General features: G+C 37.7%; 1 protein-coding gene across 2 annotated transcripts in view; it reads left to right on the top strand.

The window, feature by feature from the left end:
• The window catches only part of CCDC73 (coiled-coil domain containing 73), a 125237-nt gene that overhangs the window by 6962 nt on the left and 97547 nt on the right, over positions 1-20728 (top strand). The window contains exons 2-3 of one of the 2 annotated variants that reach the window (XM_088843224.1): positions 1719-1871; positions 17835-17906. In XM_088843224.1, coding sequence (XP_088699350.1) covers positions 1734-1871; positions 17835-17906 — 210 coding nt within the window. In that variant the 5' untranslated portion in view covers positions 1719-1733. Of the gene's footprint in view, positions 1-1718; positions 1872-17834; positions 17907-20728 lie in introns of those variants that run through there. The other variant, XM_055423787.2, reaches the window with a different exon arrangement.

Here is a 20728-nt window from a genome sequence, read left to right as displayed (position 1 = left end):
GTCAGATGTCTATCTGTGAAGATAATTTTTAGATGAGATCAACATTTAAATCAGTAGACTTCGAGTAAAGCAAACTACCCTTTGTGATGTGGATGGGCCTCATCTAATCAGTTGAAGGTTGTAAGAAAAAAAGATTGAGGTTCCCTAAGGAAGAAGGAATTCTGCTTCCAGACTGCCTTTGGACTTGAGTTGCAATATTACCTCTTTCCTGGCTCTCCAGCCTTTTGGCCTGACCTAAAGATTTTTGATTTGTCAGACCCCACAATCACATGAACCGATTCCTTGAAATAAACCTTTCTACATATATACTCTATCAGTTCTCTTTTTTCTGAAGAACATTTACTAACATTATACCTATCAGGATGGCTAAAATAAAAAGTAGTAATAATACCAAATAGTGGTGGGGCTTTGGAGAAACTGAACACTTGTACATTGCCAAATGGGGTGTAAAATGGCATAACCACTCTGGAAAATAGTTTGACAGTTTCTTTTAAAACTGAAAATTGACTCCATATTTATTCAGCCCAGCAGTTACACTCTTGGACACTTATCCCTAAGAAATGAAGACATTTGTTCATGTAGAAACTTGTACATGAATGTTCATAACAGCTTTATTCAAAAGAGCCAAAAACTGAGAACAACTCAGATGTCTTTCAGTGAGTGCATGGTTAAACCATAATATGTCTATACCATGGAATATTGCTCAGCAATAGAAAGGAATGAACTATTGATATGCACAATAACATGGATGAATCTCAGTGTAATTATTATGAGTGAAAAAAGTCCAGTCTCAATGGGTTGCATGATATATGATTCCATTTATATAATATTCTGGAAATATTAAAATTAGAGAAAAGATCAGTGTCGTGGGTATGGAGACAAACAAACTGCATGAGGGAGCCTGTGTTGATGTTACAGTTTTATATTGTGATTGTAGTGGTAGTTGAATGAAGCTGTATGTATAATAAGCTTTCACGGAATTATAAACACAGACACATACACAAACTAGTGTATGTATAATCAGTAAAATAATCATAAGCTCTCTGAGTTGTACCAGTGTCAGATACACAGTTTTACTATTGTCCTGTTACTATACAGAATGTTAATATTAGGAGAGCATGAGCGAATGGTGCGTAGGGCTCATTGTACATTTCTTTGCAGCTACTTGTGAATCAATTATTAGAATGAAAAGTTGAAAAGCTTCTTTCAGCCTGATCATACTTTTTTCTGGGTTGAGAAAGACATTTAAATGCCTTGGTTTTTAGCAAAAGGCAGTTATCACATTCTCCCTTTCCCACTTTGTTGTGTTTAAAGATTGCATTTCTGTTAATTAGTATTCACACTGTCCTTACAAAATGCTTTATATCAAAACAAAGTTAAGAAGCACAGTATCAATCACAGAGTTGGTATGATCAGGTTAGTACTGAGCCAAGCCTTGTCTGTAACATTAGGAACCCAGTCTTTGGGTGTTTAGGAGCAGAAAATTTGTTCTCAAGGGTACTAAGATAACAGAAAAAGCCTCAGCCACCGAGAAATAGAATAGGATCATTGTTGCTGAGTGTTTTGTGTATCAAGATCAGAATAGCAGTGATGACAAAACTGTTATTCAATGTTAAACCTGGAGGGTTACGGGATACAAGTTGCTTTATTTTTACGGTAACTGTGCTTTTACTTGAAAAGCCTAAATTTTTTTCAGTTAAAACTTTTTTATATTACAGGAAATAAATGTTAATATGGAGAATGATTTTAAGACTGAGTCAGCGTCATCTGCCTTCTCTCTTCAAAGTTCTTCAGAGACATTGTTTTCTATTCAGCTATTAGATTTCAAAACAAGTTTACTGGAAGCATTAGAAGAATTACGTATGAGAAGGGTAAGTCAGAGAACTTGATTTTGTTCATTATTTTTTTTTCTTAAGGAGAGAAAAAGACAACAAAATAGCTTCTTATTTAGAAAAATCTAGCCTCGCTCATGGAGTAAAAGAGAAAAGGTCAGATTTAGTCAACATCTGGAGGTGGAAAAGAATTATCAGTTCAGTTCAGTCCCTCAGTCGTGTCTGACTCTTTGCGACCCCATGAATCACAGCACGCCAGGCCTCCCTGTCCATCACCAACTCCCGGAGTTCACTCAAACTCATGTCCATCGAGTCGGTGATGCCATCCAGCCATCTCATTCTCTGTCATCCCCGTCTCCTCCCACCCCCAATCCCTCCCAGCATCAGACTCTTTTCCAGTGAGTCAACTCGTCGCATGAGGTGGCCAAAGTATTGGAGTTTCAGCTTTAGCATCAGTCCTTCCAATGAACACCCAGGACTGATCTCCTTTAGGATGGACTTGTTGGATCTCCTTGCAGTCCAAGGGACTCTCAAGAGTCTTCTCCAACACCACAGTTCAAAAGCATCAATTCTTCGGCGATCAGCTTTCTTCACAGTCCAACTCTCACATTCATACATGACCACGGGAAAAACCATAGCCTTGACTAGACGGACCTTTTTTGGCAAAGTAATGTCTCTGCTTTTTAATATGCTATCAAGGTTGGTCATAACTTTTCTTCCAAGGAGAAAGCATCTTTTAATTTCCTGGCTGCAATCAGCATCTGCAGTGATTCTGGAGCCCCCAAAAATAAAGTCTGACACTGTTTCCCCATCTATTTCCCATGAAGTGATGGGACCAGATGCCATGATCTTCGTTTTCTGAATGTTGAGCTTCAAGCCAACCTTTTCACTCTCCTCTTTCACTTTCATCAAAAGGCCTTTGAGTTCCTCTTCACTTTCTGCCATAAGGGTGGTGTCATCTGCATATCTTAGGTTATTGATATTTCTCCCAGCAGTCTTGATTCCAGCTTGTGCTTCTTCCAGCCCAGCGTTACTCATGATGTACTCTGCATATAAGTTAAATAAACAGGGTGACAGTATACAACCTTGACGTACTCCTTTTCCTATTTGGAACCAGTCTGTTGTTCCATGTCCAGTTCTAACTGTTGCTTCCTGACCTGCATACAGGTTTCTCAAGAGGCAGGTCAGGTGGTTTGGTATTCCCATCTCTTTCAGAATTTTCCACATTTTATTGTGATCCACACAGTCAAAGGCTTTGGCATAGTCAATGAAATTATAAACTAAGGTAAAAAATAAGAGATTTGGTAAGCTAGCTAGCATTGAATGCCTTGGAATGCATAGATAGCATTACAGTTGGATACTGATTTAAAAAAAAAGAACTGCTGTTTCAGATTACAGTTTTGATAGATACTAATGAAAGGATTAAATGATTAAATAAAACAAATAACATGATTAAGTGACAGAATAAATATATGTAGTATTTTGACTTCAAATAATAAAATATCCCTGTTTTTAAAAATGATAACCCTGAGATTTTTAGAAAGGGGATATTTGGTATTAAATTGTAAAAGGTGTTTGGTTTTAGCAGGAGATTTGTATTGGACAAAAAACCCTTAAAAGCATTTCATTTCTGAGACTGAATTTGCAGAACAAGTTGTCACCTCTGTGTTAGATTTGAGTTGGTAAGATTCTGAAATGAAAAAAATTAATTCTTAATCGTTGTAATAATGATCTAGGGATGAAGTAATTAGGACTTACTTGTAACAGAGGGTAGATTCTCTCTACCATAGAGAGAATCAGTAAAATTTGGTGACTTCCTGGAAGTAAAGCTTAAGTAGGAGTAAAAAAGTAATCTGAAACATATTTATTGTATGAACCCTGTTTTAAGATTTTAAAATATTGAAATTTGTTGTCATAATAAGAAAATTTAATTACCACAATGTTCGTCCTATATATAAAGCTACTTTCAACCAATATAACAAAAGTCTGTTAGACAAAGAAGAAATTCTGCTTTAAAAAATACATATCTTGGGTAAGTATTGAATATAACTTTTTATAAAACTACCTTAAAATAGTATCTTTTCTGAGTAAAGTCCTCTACTATTATTGTGTTGCTGTTGATTTATTTTTTTATGTCTGATAATATTTGTCTTATATATTGAGGTATTCCTATATTAGGTGCATATATGTTTATAATCGTTATATTTTCTTAGATTGATCTCTTGATCTATGTAGTGTCGTTCTTTTCTCTTCTAATAGTCTTACTCTTTATTTTAAAGTCTATTTTGTCTGATATAAGTATTGCTGCTCTGGCCTTCTTTAGGTTTCCATTTGCATGTAATATGTTTTTCTATCCCCTCACTTTGAGTTTATATGTGTGTCTTTAGATCTGAAGCGAGTCTTTTATAGACAGTATATATATGGGTTGTGTTTCTGTATCCATTCATCCACTCTGTGTCTTTTGGTTGGAACATTTAGTTCATTATATTTAAGGTAATTATCATTATATATGTTCTTATTGACATTTTGTTAATTGTTTTGGATTTGGTTTATAAGCCTTTCTTCCTCTTTATTCTTTTGTGATTTGATGACTATCTTTAGAGTTATGTTTGCATTTCTTTTTCTTGTGTATATCTATTACAGATTCTTGGTTTATGGTTTACTATGACATTTTATCGGGCTTCCCTGGTGGCTCAGAGGTTAAAGCGTCTGCCCCCAATGCGGGAGACCCGGGTTTGATCCCTGGGTCGGGAAGATCCCCTGGCGAAGGAAACGGTAACCCACTCCAGTATTCTTGCCTGGAGAATCCCATGGACGGAGAAGCCTGGTAGGCTACAGTCCACGGGGTCGCAAAGAGTCGGACACGACTGAGCGACGGAACGAACGAACGAACGATGACATTTTATATAGCAATCTATATATATTCATGATTGTTTTAATTTACTCATCTCTTAATTTCAAATGCATTTTTAAAACCCTTCATTTATACTCTACTCCCCTAATTATTGCTGTTGTTGATAGCATATTTTCCATCTAATTGTTTTGTGTATCCCTTAATTGCTTATTGTGGTTATAAATAATTTTGCTACTTTTGTCTTTCAGCACCCTACTAACTTTGAATGTGGATGATTTCCTACCTTTACTGTTTCTTTCCCTTTCCCAATGAGCTTTTTCATTTCTTAATTTTCTTGTTTCCAGTTGTGGCCTCTTCTTTTTTCTCCTAGAGAAGTTCCTCTAACCGTTGCTGTAAAGAATAAGATATTTGCAAGTGATATGACCAATAAGGGGTTAATGTCCAAAATATATAAACAGGTCATATAGCTCAACATCAGAAAAACAAACAACGTGTTTAAAAATAGGCAGGAGAACTGAGTAGATTTTTTTCTAAGGAGAATATGCAGATGGCCAACAGGCGCATGAAAAGACACTCAACATTGCTAATCATTCAGTTCAGTTCAGTTTAGGTGCTCAGTCATGTCCGACTCTTTGCGACCCCATCAACTATAGCCCACCAGGCTACTTTGTTCATGTAATTCTCCAGGCAAGAATACAGAGTGGGTAGCCATTTCCTTCTCCAGGGTATCTTCCCAACCAAGGGATTGAACCTAGGTCTCCTGCATTGGAATACTACTACAGTACTACAATGGAATACTACTAATCCATAAAAAATGAAATTTTGCTATTTGCAGCAACATAGATGGACTTGGAAGGCATTATGCAAAATGAAATGTTAGAGAAAGTCACATACCATATGATGCCACTTAAATGTGGAATCTAAAATTAAAACAGACGAGTGTGTGTGTGAAAGTCGCTCAGTCGTGTCTGACTCTTTGCAACACCATGGACTGTATAGTCCATGGAATTCTCCAGGCCAGAATACTGGAGTGGGTAGCCTTTCCCTCTCCAGGGGATCTTCCCAACCCAGGGATTGAACCCAGGTCTCCCACACTGCAGGTGCATTCTTTACCAGCTGAACCACAAGGGAAGGCCAAGAATACTGGAGTGGGTAGCCTATCCCTTCTCCAGCAGATCTTCCCGACCCAGGAATTGAACCAGGGTCTCCTGCATTGTAGGTGGATTCTTTACCAACTGAGCTATGAGGGAAGCCCAGCAGACTAGTGAATAAAACAGAAAAGTTGATTCATTGATAAAGAGAAGAAACTAGTGGTTACTAGTAGAGATAGGAAAGGGAGGAGGAGGGACATACACGGGTAGGTGAAAAAAAGGGTTATTATGAGGTTATGTGAAAAAGACGCTTGCTGCTTGGAAGGAAAGCCATGACAAACCTAGACAGTGTATTAAAAAACCTGAGCTATCACTTGGCCAACAAAGGTCCATATAGTCAAAGCTATGGTTTTTCTAGTAGTCATGTACAGATGTGAGAGTTGGACCATAAAGTAAGCTGAGCACTGAAGAATTGATGCTTTTGAACTGTGATGCTGGAGAAGACTCTTGAGAGTCCCTTGGACTTAGGAGATCAATAAGTCAATCCTAAGGGAAATCAACCCTGAATATTCATTGGAAGGACTGATGCTGAAGCTGAAACTCTTAATACTTTGGCCACCTGATTCGAAGAGCCAATTCACTGGAAAAGACCCTGATGCTGGGAAAGATTGAAGGTAAAAGGAGAAGGGGTGGCAGAGGATGATATGGTTAGGTAGTATCATCAACCTGATGGGCATGAATTTGAGCAAACTCCGGGAGATAGTGAAGGACAGGGAAGCCTGGAATGCTGCAGTCCACGGGGTGACAGAGTTGGACATGACTTAGCGACTGAACAACAACAGCAATGCAAAATCATATATGTGAAACTTTAGAGAATTGTGAAGCATTGTAGAATTTGAAGACTCTTTCATTCAGTAATAATAGTAAAAAGCACAAATGGGAAATCTTAAAAGCAGTCAGAAGTGGGAAAAGATTCATTATTTTCAAAAGAACAGTAATACTATTAATAGTGGACTTCTTGATAATAAGAAGAGACAGTGGCATGATACTTTAAAGTGCTTAAAAGAATTCTGTTTCCCCCAAAACAGCCTCAAAGATTATATCATGAGTATTGAACGAGTTTTTCTAAGTGGAAGAAGTAATATGTAAGTCTTCATACTAGGCAGTGCATTTGTATGGCATTCTGGAAGAGGCAAGACTATGGGGATGGGAAACAAATCAACAGTTGCCAGGTGTTGAAGGGTGGGATAGGGATTATCTATAAATGGAATGCATAAGAGAATTTTGAGGAGTGATGGACTCTTCTGTATGGTACAGTGATGGTAGAAACATTTCTCCACGCTTCTGTCAAAATCCATAAAACTGTACACCACAGTGAGACTATACTATATGCAACCTTTATAAAAATTCCACCAGAGTGTGGGGAGTATTTCAGGATGGAATGCAGACTGAAAATATATGTAATTGTTTCACCATTACTTCAGTGAAAGACATGGGTGGGAAAAGAAGCTGATTTAAGAACTTTAGAGAATGTATGTTGAGTTGATCAGTTCAGTTGCTCTGTTGTGTCCGACTCTTTGCGACCCCAAGGACTGCAGCACGCCAGGCTTCCCTGTCTATCATCAACTCCTGGACCTTGCTCAAACTTATGTCCATCAAGTCGGTGATGCCATCCAACCATCTCATCCTCTGTCGTGTTGAGTTAATACTGTAAGACTAAAGACAAAAATATTTAAATGTTTGCATTAAACACTCTCTGGTTGGCAGATTTATTTTTCATGGGGGTAGTACTGAGACTACTTATAGCTGTGCTAGGGTTGAACAAATTAAGCAAGTTATAGAGCTGGGTAGAATTTTTTTCTCTGTTGAAGGAAGAAGTTACAAATAAGTATGTGTTGGGGGAGGCTAGAATGAATTCTGTGGTGTGGGATTAAAGTTGAAGATATCAGTAGGAACTCATGTAGTATAAACAGATACAGAAATACAGACGTGTATACACATTGGTTGGACTATATACATAGATTTTCTGGCTCTGCTGAAAGGGCATAGAGGTAGCAACACTCTCATAGCAGGAATCATCTATAGTACTCACATTTGGTTCTAAATGTCCTAATAAAAGGAACCAGGACCCCTTGAAGAAGTGGCTTATTCTAGAGTTGGGTATCTTGTAGTGCTGGAAGGTACTTTAAGAAGGTACTTAAAACAGCATGTCAAGAGGGTACAGAAACCAGCCTGGAAGAATTCTCATGAACATAGCTGGAAGAATTTGAGCAACAAAATAAATGATGATAATATTGGATTGTAGCCCAAAGAATAAAATAAATATCCATTATACCCTACGAACATAAGTAAATGATAAAATAGATAAATGAGGGAGATGGGACAAATCTTTTATCCTAATTAATAAATGTAGGAGGAAGGAGAGAAAAAGAAACCACCCTTAAAGCATCACAGTAATATTTACTGCAGGCAAGATCCACAGATGAATGCTAAAATTAGTGGATGAAACTTTAAGGAGAAATAGAATAGTTGCAGTACCTTTCTCAAATTGTTTAGTAAGTTACTGTGGTGGTTTTATACATGTTCACAAATTGCTTGATATTCTTTTCTCTAGGAAGTGGAGCTTAATTTCCCTCACCTTGATTGTGGAGCAAGAATTAACAGGTAGAAAATATAAAGGGAAAAATAGTTTACTGTGGAGAAACTTGGCAAATACCACCTTAGCTAAGTGATTAAGTTTAAGATCCCCAGAAAGAATAGGTGTGGTTCAGTAATTCATGTGAACATCAGGTACTCATGATACGATGAGATGAGAAGGGAACTTTACTGCTGTGGTATTGTTGAAACCTAGTTTAATCATGAAAAAATATCAGACAAACATCATATGTGGAACATTCTACAAGATATCTCATCAATATTTGTCAGAGCAAGGTCATAAAAAACAAGAGAGAAATTATTACGGATTGGCGGAGTCTAAGTAGACATGATTAACTCTAACATGGTGTCCCATATTATATCCTGAAACAGATATTGGTGGAAAAACTAGTGAAATGTGAAGAACCTTGTAGTCTATAATCAATAATATTGAAACAATGTTATTTTCTTAACTTTGATAAATGTACCCTACTTATGTAAGATTTTAATGTTAAGGAAGCTGGGTAAAGGGTATATATGAATTCTTCTGTCTTTATAAGTCTTCTCTAAGTCTAAAATAATTTCAAAATAAAAAGTTTGTAAAAGGAAATTTAGACTTTGAAACTGAAAGTTCAAGAAATACTATAGTACAAATCAATATGATTCTTTTTTTTAAATTTTAAAGAGATAATAAGCAAAACTATATTTGATCATTCATTTAATATTTCCTGAACACTTATGCCAGGTTTTAGAGAATATAATACCATGTAATAATAAAGGACTGCAGAATATACTGTGAGTCTGGACAAGGAAATGTCTAATTTTACTAAGGGGAGTGAGGAAAGCTTCATAGAAGAAATAACTGATGCAGAGATGTTGTGAATGAGTAGGAATTTCCGATCAGTCTTTTTCAGGGTTTATCAGTTATGTTGTTTTTTTCAAGGAATTCATTTTCCCCTTTGATTCTCTCTGTTGCATGTTTGTGTTTTATTACTATCCACTCTTATCTTTATTATTTTCTTACTTTGTTTAATTTGTTATTCTTTTTGTCTTGAACTTCCAAAGATGGTATTTAGTTGATTAGTTTTCACCTTTTTTCCTTTTCTAATGTACAGCATTTAAGACTCTAAATTTTTCTCTTCGCATGCCTTTAGTTGACTCCCACAAATTTATGTAGATTCATTAGCTATATTATCTACATCTTTATTATCATTCAGTTCAGATTACTTTCTAATTCTCATTGTAATTTATTCTTTGACCCATGCATTATTTAGATATGTACTACTACAAATATTTGAGAGTTTCATTTTACTTCTTATTAACTTTAAAAAATGATTTTTTGGATAATTTTATGTCAGATTATAAGCTCTACATAATTTCAGTCACTTAATATTTGTGGAGCTTTGTTCTCTGCTGCTGCTGCTGCTAAGTCACTTTAGTCGTGTCCGACTCTGTGTGACCCCATAGACGGAAGCCCACCAGGCTCCCCCGTTCCTGGGGTTCTCCAGGCAAGAACACTGGAGTGGGTTGCCATTTCCTTCTCCAATGTGTGAAAATGAAAAGTGAAAGTGAAGTCGCTCAGTCGTTTCCGACCCTTAGCGACCCCACGGACTGCAGCCTACCAGGCTCCTCCATCCATGGGATTTGTTCTCTAGTCAAGCATATAATCAAGTTTGGTGAATAAGCCAACAGAGATGAACTTGAAAAATATATAATATGTATTCTGTCTTTCTTGGGTGCAATATAGAATGACTGTGAATTTGGTCAACCTTGTCAATCTTGTTCAAATCTTCTATATAATTATTATTTTTTGTCTGCATTTTCCCTCTCCTTTTTCTTTTTCTGTACATATTTCAGTCTGGTTATTTTTTCCCCTTCCTTTCAGTTAATGAATTTTCAGTTTATGTAGTTACTGATTAGGTCAATCTATTGAGTTCTTAATTTTCCTTCTTATATTTTCAGTCCTAATATTTTCATTTGGTTCTTCTTTTATAACTTTCATTCCTCTGCTGAAATTGATATTATCATTTAGTTTCTTGCATATAGTTTCATGTATTTAAAGTCTGTATCTATATATAGTATTTATATCTATGAACAGTATGAAAAAGCAAAAAGATATGACTCCAGAGTATGAGACCCCAGGTTGGTAGGTGTCCAGAAATGCCACTGGGGAAGAGCAGAGAAATAGCTCCAGAAAGAATGAAGTCTGGGCCAAAGTTGAAATGACACTCAGCTGTGGATGTGTCTGGTGGTGAAAGTAAAATCTGAGGCTATAAAGAACAGTATTGCATAGGAACCTAGAATGTTAGGTTCATGAATCAAGATAAATTGGACATGGTCAAGCAGGAGATGATGTGAGTAAATGTTGACATTTTAGGAATCAGTGAACTAAAATGGACAGGAATGGGTGATTTTAATTCAGATAACCATTATATCTACTAATGTGGGCAAGAATCCCTTAGAAGCATTGGAATAGTCCTTATAGTCAACAGAAGAGTCTGAAATGCAGTACTTGGCTACAATCTCAAAACCAACAGAATGATCTCTTTTCATTTCCAAGGCAAACCACTCAATATCACAGTAACCCAAGTCTGTGCCCCAACCATTAAAGACCAAAGAAGCTGAAGTTGAACGGTTCTGTGAAGACCTACAAGACTTTCTAGAACTAACACTTAAAAAAGATATACTTTTCATCATAGGGGTCTGGAATGCACAAGTAGGAAGTCAAGAGATATCTGGGATAACAGGCAAGTTTGGCCTTGTAGTACAAAATGAACCAGCACAAAGGCTAACAGAGTTTTGCCAAGAGAACACATTGGTCATAGCAAACACCCTCTTCCAACAACACAAAAGACAACTCTACACATGGACATCACCAGAGGGTCAATATTTAAATCTGATTGATTATATTCTTTGCAGCCGAAGATGGAGAAACTCTATAGAGTCAGCAAAAACAAGATCGGGAACTGACTGTGGCTCAGATCATGAGTTTCTTTTTCAAAATTCACGCTTAAATTGAAGAAAGTAGGGAAAATCACTAGGCCATTCAGGTATGACTTAAATCCCCTATGATTATATAGTAGAGGTGATGAATAGATTCAAGGGATTCGATCTGGTAGACAGAATGCCTGAAGACCTATGGATGAAGGTTTGTAACATTGTATAGGAAGCAGTGACCAGAACCACCCCCAAGGAAAAGAAATGCGAGAAGGCAAAATGGTTGTCTGAGGAGGCCTTATGAATAGCTGAAAAAAGAAGAGAGACAAAAGGCAGCGGAGAAAGGGAAATATATACCTAACTGAGTGCAGAGTTCCAGAGAAGAGCAAGGAGGGATATGCAAACCTTAAATGAACAATGCAAAGTAATGGGGAAAAACAATAGAATGGGAAAGACTAGAGATCTCTTTAAGAAAATTGGAGATACCAAGGGAACATTTCATACAAAGATAGACACAGTAAAGGACAGAAAGGACCTAAGAAGCAGAAGATATTAAGAAGTGGTGGCAGAATACACAGAGTGAAGTCGCTCAGTCGTGTCCGACTCTTTGCGACCCCGTGGACTGTAGCCTACCAGGCTTCTCTGTCTATGGGATTCTCCAGGCAAGAGTACTGGAGTGGGTTACCATTTCTTTCTCCAGGGGATCTTCCCGACCCAGGGATCGAACCTGGGTCTCCCGCATTGGAGGCAGACGCTTTAACCTCTGAGCCACCAGGGAAGCACAGAATACACAGAACTATACAAAAAAGATCTTAATGACCCAGATAAGCTTTACTGGTGGCTCAGGTGATAAAGAATCTCCCTGCATGCAGGAGACATGGGTTCAGTCCCTGGGTCGGGAAGATTCCCTGGAGAAGGAAATGGCAACCCACTCCAGTATTCTTGCCTGAAGAATCCCGTGGACAGAGGAGCCTGGCAGGCTACAATCGATGGGAGTCACCAAGAGTCAGATATGACTTAGCAACTAAACAACAAACTCTGATGGTGTAGTCACTCATCTGGAGCTAAACATCCTGGAATGTGAAGTCAAGTGGGCCTCAGGAAGCAGCATTATGAACAAAGGTAGTGTAAGTGATTGAATTCCAGCTGAGCTATTTCAAATTCTAAAAGATGATGCTGGGAAAGTGCTACACTCAGTATGCCAGCAAATTTGGAAAACTCAGCAGTGGCCACAGGATTGGAAAAGGTCAGTTTTCATTCCAATCCCAAAGACAGACAGTGCCAAAGAATGTTCAAACTACCACACAGCTGTGCTCATTTCATGTGCTAGCAAGGTAATGCTCAAAATCCTTCAAGGTAGGCTTCAGCCGTACATGAACTGAGCACATCTAGATGTACAAGCTGGATTTAGAAAAGGTGAGGAAAAAGAGATCAAGTTGCCAATATCTATTGGATCACAGAAAAGGTGAATTCCAGAAAAACATCTACTTCTGTTTCATTGACTATGCTAAAGCCTTTGACGGTGTGAATTAACAACAAACTGTGGAAAATTCTTAAAGAAATGGGATTACCAGACCACCTTACCTGTCTCCTGAGAAACCTGTATGTAGGTCAAGAAGCAATAGTTAGAATCAGACATGGAACAATGGACTGGTTCAAAATTTGGAAAGGAGTACATCAAGGATGTATATTGTCACCCTGCTTATTTAATTTATATGCAGAGTACATCATGCAAAATGCCAGGCTGACTCACAAGCTGGAGTCAAGATTACTGGGAGAAATATCAACAACCTCAGATATGCAGATGATATCACTCTAATGGAATAAAGCAAAGAGGGACTAAAGAGCTCCTGATAAGAGTGAAAGAAGAGAGTGAAAAAGCTGGCTTAAAACTCAACGTTCAAAGAACTAAGATCATGGCATCCAGTTCCACCACTTCATGGAAAATAGATGGGGGAAAAGTGGAAACAGTAACAAATTTTATCTTCTTGGGCTCCAAAATCAAATCACTGTAGACGGTGACTGCAGCCATGAAATTAAAAGACGCTTACTCCTTGGAAGGAAAGCTGTGACAAATCTAGACAACATATTAAAAAGCAGAGATATCACTTTGCCGACAAAGGTCTGTATAGCTAAAGCTATGGTTTTTCCGGTAGTCATGTATGGACGTGAGACTCCGACCATAAAGAAGGCAAGAATTGATGCTTTCAAACTGTGGTGCTGGAGAAGCCTCTTGAGTTACTTGGACAGCAAGGAGATCAAACCAGTCAGTCCTAAAGGAAATCCTCTGAATATTCATTGGACTAAAGCTCCAATACCACCTGATGGGAAGAGCTGACTCATTGGGAAAAGACCCTGATGCTGGGAAAGATTGAGGGCAGGAGAAGGGAGCAACGAAGGATGAGATGGTTGGATAGCCTCACTGACTCAGTAGGTGTGAGTTTAAGCAAACTCTGGGAGATAGTGAAGGACAGGAAAGCCTGGCATGATGCAGTATATGGGGTTGCAAAGAATTGGACACGACCTAGTGACTGAATAACAATGTCTATAGACTCAAATATATGGACCCGTAGATCTGTTTCTGTTGTCTCTTTTTTTCCTTCATTTTTGGGTCATTTGACTTTTTGGTGGGATGCGACCAAAAAAAAAAAAAAACAATGATTTGCTAAGGAAATTAGTAGGAAGGAAACTGGGTAATTGATAGTGTAATTCTCTCTGGGATAGTCCCATGGACAGAGGAGCCTGGTGGGCTACAGTCCATGGGGTCAAAAAAGTTGTACACAGCTGACCAACTGGACATGCATGCAATGTGGTAAATCACACTAAGCAGCATTTCAGTTCTCCATAAAATTAGTTGTGCTGTCGTAACCCTTTTGCAATTATAATGACTTGTAGAATCTGCATCTTGAACTACATGGAAAACTGGGAAAATGAGTGTTATCCACATTGCTGAAAGATAACATTATAATATACTTCTACTATGTTAGGATTTTGATATAATTTCTTACTTTTTATTAAAAATTATTATTTAAATTTTATTTGAACTTTTCACTTTTATTCATTCTTCAGGCAGTTTTTAAAAAAGCATTAATAAATTATCAATGAGAAAAAAATATGATAAATTTGGCAAGGAAATCCCATATGTAACTTCAATAAAATATCCAATAATATAGAACCTTAAAAAAGGTTTTAAAAACTAAACCTTAAAGTGTTTATTTTTTATTAGCTGCCTTAGGACTACAAGGATTTTATTGTTTTTACAAAAACAATAAAAGAGGAGTAATTTGCTGGTTTATTTACTCTTTATAACCTTTAGAAAGTGACATGCTTTTTTTAAAGTACTTGCTTCAGGCTGTAGTTTTGCACGATGGACTGTGTATTGGTCAGGCCTCTTCAATTCTTGACCCTGAACAGATTTAGGGATGTAGTATATATAGCAGGCTCTTGTCCAAGTAGCCAAAACTGTAACTGGGTACTTTTATTCTCCTTTTCAAACTCATAATCCACCTCCTACGAAATGGCCCAATTCAATTTTTCATATTGTCTAATACAATATTAATCACTCTTTCAGAGGGTTTCTTGGTTTGATTAAGTACAAAGTATCAAAAAATAAATATTTCTAATATTCATGGAATAGCCTAAATGTTCACACTTAAAGAAAAACTGTTTCCTAAGAAAGAAATTTATTTTTTAGGAGCTTTTGAATTTATGGTTATTGAGCTGTTGAAGATTTTATTTATCTCCTTAGTTGAAGTTTGGTAGTTTGTCGTTTTGGAATAATTGGTCTGTCTCTGTAAGTTGTCACATTTATGAGCATAAACTTGTTTGTAGCATTCCCTTAACTTTTTAATGGTTATAGAACTTCTGTACATGGTTTCTTTTAGCATTTTGAACATACTTAAAATTATTGATTTAAAGTCTGTCTAGGTCCATTGTCTGTATTTGCTTAGGAACGGTTACTATTAAATTGTTTGTTTGGTTTTTTACCTGTGTATGAATCACTCTTCTGTTTACCTGGATGCCTTATAATTTTTTGTTGAGAAATGGACATTTTGTTGAGAAATTGGCATTTTGAGTATGTGACAACTCTGGAAATAAGATTCCTGCTTCTCTACAGGGTTGCTGTTTGTTTTTGTCACTGTTTGTTTAGTGACTTTTCTGAAATAATTTTAAGTCTTAAGTTTTTGTCATATGTGTCATGTTCTTAGCTTAGTGATGAGCTAGTGCTTTGTCTGACAGAGATAGCCTAAAATACCTGGAAGCAAAACAAACAAGAAAACCTCTCAGTCTTTGCAGAAGAGCCGTGTGTGAGTATATGTGTGTGTGGTGACAGTCCTTTAACATCAGCCAGTCCCCTATCAAGTCTACCTGTCAAAGTTTTCAATAGAAGCTTCAGATTTCTCTAGTGATACTTGTGTTTATTGTGTGGACAAATTCAAGAGTATTACAATATTTTAAACAAAATCAGAGTTTTTCTAAATAACTGCTTCCTCGTTGACTTTAGACTTCCTCCCTTAATTTTGGGTCTCTTTGTGCTGCTTCCCAGAGCGGGTCTGTCTTTGCAGCTCTCCAGCTATATCTCACTGTTTTTAATTTGACCCTAATTAGTTGGGTGGTGGTGTCAGGTAGGGAATAGGAGCATTTTCTGACGTTTCTATTAAGCCCTCAGTCTTTGGTGAACCTGAATTCTCAAGGTGAAGCCTTCACTAGAATTCTGATCCCTCTTCGGTGTTTAATGGTAGGCCTAGCATGTATTCCTTTCCCTGCCCCAGTGATAGAACTGTTGTTTTATTTTTCTAGCCTTCTCTCAGCTTCAGTGAGTTTCCACAAGTGCTCTCATGCTACAGTTTTTATTGCCCTACCCCCGTAGATTAAGGGTTTTGTTCTTTCAAGGAGATAAGAAAGATAGTCTTGTCTAAGTAAGTTTTTAGTGTTGTCAGTTGATTCCTTTTCCTAGCTACAGAGGTTTTCCACTAGTGTCCTTAGATGTACTTTTGATTGTCCTTTCCCCTGAAGATTAAGTTTTCGGTCTGTAGGGGATTTAGGGAAGATGGCTTGTGACTGCTCTTCTCCTCTCCAACCAGTACCACAGGGGAAAATTTTCTCAGATTCTTTCCCTCCTTCTCTGTAAGCACCTGGTGGGTTTCATGGAAGAAAAACCTGTCAGAAAGCATTAACCTCCTTATTTCTCTAGGAGATTAATCTTCTTACACCAGCCCATGCTCTGCCTTTAGAAATGTATTAAGGACTTGTAGCTGTTTTCCTATCAGTACTCAGTGGCTTATGTCCCAGGTAAGCAAATGCTGTGGTTCTTTTCTCCCTGCAGGCATCTGTCTCAATCCAGATTTTGGATTACTTGGTTGATATGGGACCTCAGTTCTCTGATGGATTTAACTATTTAACTTGCAAATCTTCCAATTTTTTTTTCTTGTCGTAAGGGTGGGAAGATGTTGTTGTTTTATCTCTTTCAGTTCAATTCAGTCCTCAGTCGTGTTCGACTCTCTGCGACCCCATGAATCACAGCACGCAGGCCTCCCTTTCCATCACCAGCTCCCGGAGTTCACTCAAACTCATGTTCATCGAGTCAGTGATGCCATCCAGCCATCTCATTCTCTGTTGTCCCTGACTCCTCCTGCCCCCAATCCCTCCCAGCATCAGAGTCTTTTCCAGTGAGTCAACTCTTCGCATGAGGTGGCCAAAGTATTGGAGTTTCAGCTTTAGCATCAGACCTTCCAATGAACACCCAGGATTGATCTCCTTTAGAATGGACTGGTTGGATCTCCTTGCAGTCCAAGGGACTCTCAAGAGTTTTCTCCAACACCACAGTTCAAAAGCATCAATTCTTCGGCTCTCAGCTTTCTTCACAGTCCAACTCTCACATCCATACATGATCACTGGAAATACCATAGCCTTGACTAGATGGACCTTTGTTGGCAAAGTAATGTCTCTGCTTTTTAATATACTATCTAGGTTGGTCATAACTTTCCTTCCAAGGAGTAAGCGTCTTTTAATTTCATGGCTGCAATCAGCCTCTGCAGTGATTTTGTAGCCCAAAAAAATAAAGTCTGACACTGTTTCCACTGTTTCCCCATCTGTTTCCAATGAAGTGATGGGACCGGATGCCATGATCTTCGTTTTCTGAATGTTGAGCTTCAAGCCAAATTTTTCATTCTCCTCTTTCACTTTTATCAAGAGGCTTTTGAGTTTTTCTTCACTTTCTGCCATAAGGGTGGTGTCATCTGCATATCAGAGGTTATTAATATTTCTCCTGGCAACCTTGATTCCAGCTTGTGCTTCTTCCAGCCCAGCGTTCCTCATGATGTACTCTGCATATAAGTTAAATAAGCAGAGTGACAATATACAACCTTAACGTACTCCTTTTCCTATTTGGAACCAGTCTATTGTTCCATGTCCAGTTCTAGAATGAACCAAAACTGGAAATTTTCAAGTCCTCATTTACTAGCATTTTTCTTCTTTTTGACTTAGGAAGCAGAAACTCAGTATGAAGAGCAGATCGGTAAAATTATTATGGAGACACAAGAACTTAAATGGCAAAATGTGAGTATTTCCTCCTCTGATTATCATTTTATTTAAAATGTATTTTAATCCTTACTTGTAAAGCTAATTTTTAAATTTCCAAAAAATAATGTTTGGAGAGTTGTGCATCATTTTAGAGAGTCTCCAAGAAATTACAGCTAAAACTGTTAATAACATTTGGGCTTCCAGAAAACAGAATAACCTTTTTTTTTTTCAGGCTTTCTAATAAGAAAATAGCAAAGGATAACTCTGGAAACTATTGTGAATTATTTCATATCTGAAAAACATATTATATATTATAGAAGAGTCAAAGTATTTTTTAAGAAATGAAACCTCATAATAGTACCATGTTTTCCTAGGCTATTATTACATATTATAACCAATATTTTAAAAATCGGATTCTCTTTTGATCCTTATCCATATAGAAGCATTTTTGATAGTGCTTCTCTTGCCTTTCCAGCAAAGTAATTTTAACAGCTAAAAACTGAAAGCTTTATCAAGATGGCCCTTCTTTTCAGTTTTAGGCAGTTTTGAAACAGGAACTTAGAGACAACATGTCAGACTCAGAATTCACATAATAGAGAGGATAGGCCTACGATGGGAATTTTGAAGCCAGACAGATCGACAAGGTTGTGTAGAAATGGGAGTAAACAGAGTTGGGTTACATGAGGGACAGGTCTGAAATAAAGAAACCTGTCTGTGGAGAGGAAAAAACAGGTAAATTCCAAATACAATTTAAACTTCCAAGCGTATTTCAGAATGTAAAGTCATATCTTGTTTTGAATAGAGAGCATCAACAGTCGAAAGTTATAAAAATCCTTAAGTTAATCAGGGGTTTAATACAGTCCAGTTTAAAATACCACTTGTGTATATGGGATACTTACACTGACTCTAAGGATTATGTGGAAATAAAATTGAAAAAAGTGGCTGGGAAAGTTTTGAAAAGAAAGAGGATGAAATAGTCCGTCTAGAATGTTAAACATTTTAAAGCTGCAATAATTGAAATAGCTTGGTAGTGTACATGAACAGATAGAATATAACAGAGTCCAGAAATAGATCCAAATACATGAGATAATTTAGTGTCTGGGTAAGTCATGCTCAAAATTCTCCAAGCCAGACTTCAGCAATATGTGAACCGTGAACTCCCAGATGTTCAAGCAGGTTTTAGAAAAGGCAGAGGCACCAGAGATCAAATTGCCAACGTCCGCTGGATCATGGAGAAAGCAAGAGAGTTCCAGAAAAACATCTATTTCTGCCTCATTGACTATGCCAAAACCTTTAACTGTGTGGATCACAATAAACTGTGGAACATTCTGAAAGAGATGGGAATCCCAGACCACCTGACCTGCCTCTTAAGAAACCTGTATGCAGGTCAGGAAGCAACAGTTAGAACTGGACACGGAACAACACTGGTTCCAAATTGGGAAAGGAGTATGTCAAGGCTGTATATTGTCACCCTGCTTATTTAACTTATATGCAGAGTACAACATGAGAAATGCTGTACTGGATGAAACACAAGCTGGAATCAAGATTGCCAGGAGAAATATCAATCACCTCAGATATGCAGATGACACCACCCTTATGGCATAAAGCAAAGAACTAAAGAGCCCTCTTAATGAAAGTGAAAGAGGAGAGTAAAAAGGTTGGCTTAAAATGCAACATTCAGAAAACTAAGATCATGGCATCTGGTCCCATTATTTCATGGCAAACAGATGGGGAAACAGTGGAAACAGTGACAGACTTTATTTTCTTCAGCTCCAAAATCACTGCAGATGGTGACTGCAGTCATGAAATTAAAAGACGCTTGCTCCTTGGAAGAAAAGTTATGACTGACCTAGACAGCATATTAAAAAGCAGAGACATTACTTTGCCAACAAAGGTCCATCTAGTCAAAGCTATGGTTTTTCTGGTAGTCACGTATGGATGTGAGAGTTGTTCTATAAAGAAAGCTGAGCGCCAAAGAATTGATGCTTTTGAACTGTGGTGTTGGAGAAGACTCTTGAGATTCCCTTGGACTACAAGGAGATGCAACCAGTCCATCCTAAAGGAATTCAGTCCTGAATATTCATTGGTAGGACTGATGTTGAAGCTGAAACTCCAATAGTTTGGCCACCTGATGCAAAGAAGTGACTTATTTTGAAAAGACCCTGATGCTGGGAAAGATTGAATATGGGAGGAGAAGGGGACGACAGAGGATGAGATGGTTAGATGACATCACCAACTCAATGGACGTGAGTTTGAGTAAGCTCTGGGAGTTCGCGATGGACAGGGAGGCCTGGAATGCTGCAGTCCATGGGATCTCAAAGAGTTGGACACGACTGAGCAACTGAACTGAACTGAACTGAAAGGTGGCTTTTCAAATCTGTGGGGAAAAGTAGATTTTTCAAGAAATGCTATTAGAACTGGGTACCATCTGAAGCAAAATGAAACCAGATTTCTTCCTTATTTTACGAACTTGTAGAAAAGTAGAACTTTCATGTTTTCTTATTGGCAATGTAAATTAAGAGTGTCTTATTGAATTTCCCAAAATACATAGGTCCCATAACTTTCTCTATAACCCAATTCTAACATGTCGCTTTTGAGATACTGCTAAGACTCTGTCTAGATCTGATAGAGTGCCTGATATACTATGGATGGAGGTTTGTGACATTGTACAGGAGACAGGGATCAAGAACATCCCCAAGAAAAAGAAATGCAAAAAAGCAAAATGGCTGTCTGAGGAGGGCTTACAAATAGCTGTGAGAAGAAGAGAAGCGAAAAGCAAAGGAGAAAAGGAAAGATATACCCTCTGAATGCAGAGTTCCAAAGAATGGCAAGGAGAGATAAGAAAGCCTTCCTCAGTG

Source organism: Moschus berezovskii, chromosome 14, assembly GCF_049115385.1.
Source record: "Moschus berezovskii isolate FMDL1 chromosome 14, NW_MosBer_1.0, whole genome shotgun sequence".
Taxonomy (NCBI): Eukaryota; Metazoa; Chordata; class Mammalia; order Artiodactyla; family Moschidae; genus Moschus; species Moschus berezovskii.
This window is presented reverse-complemented; position numbering and strand designations above follow the sequence as displayed.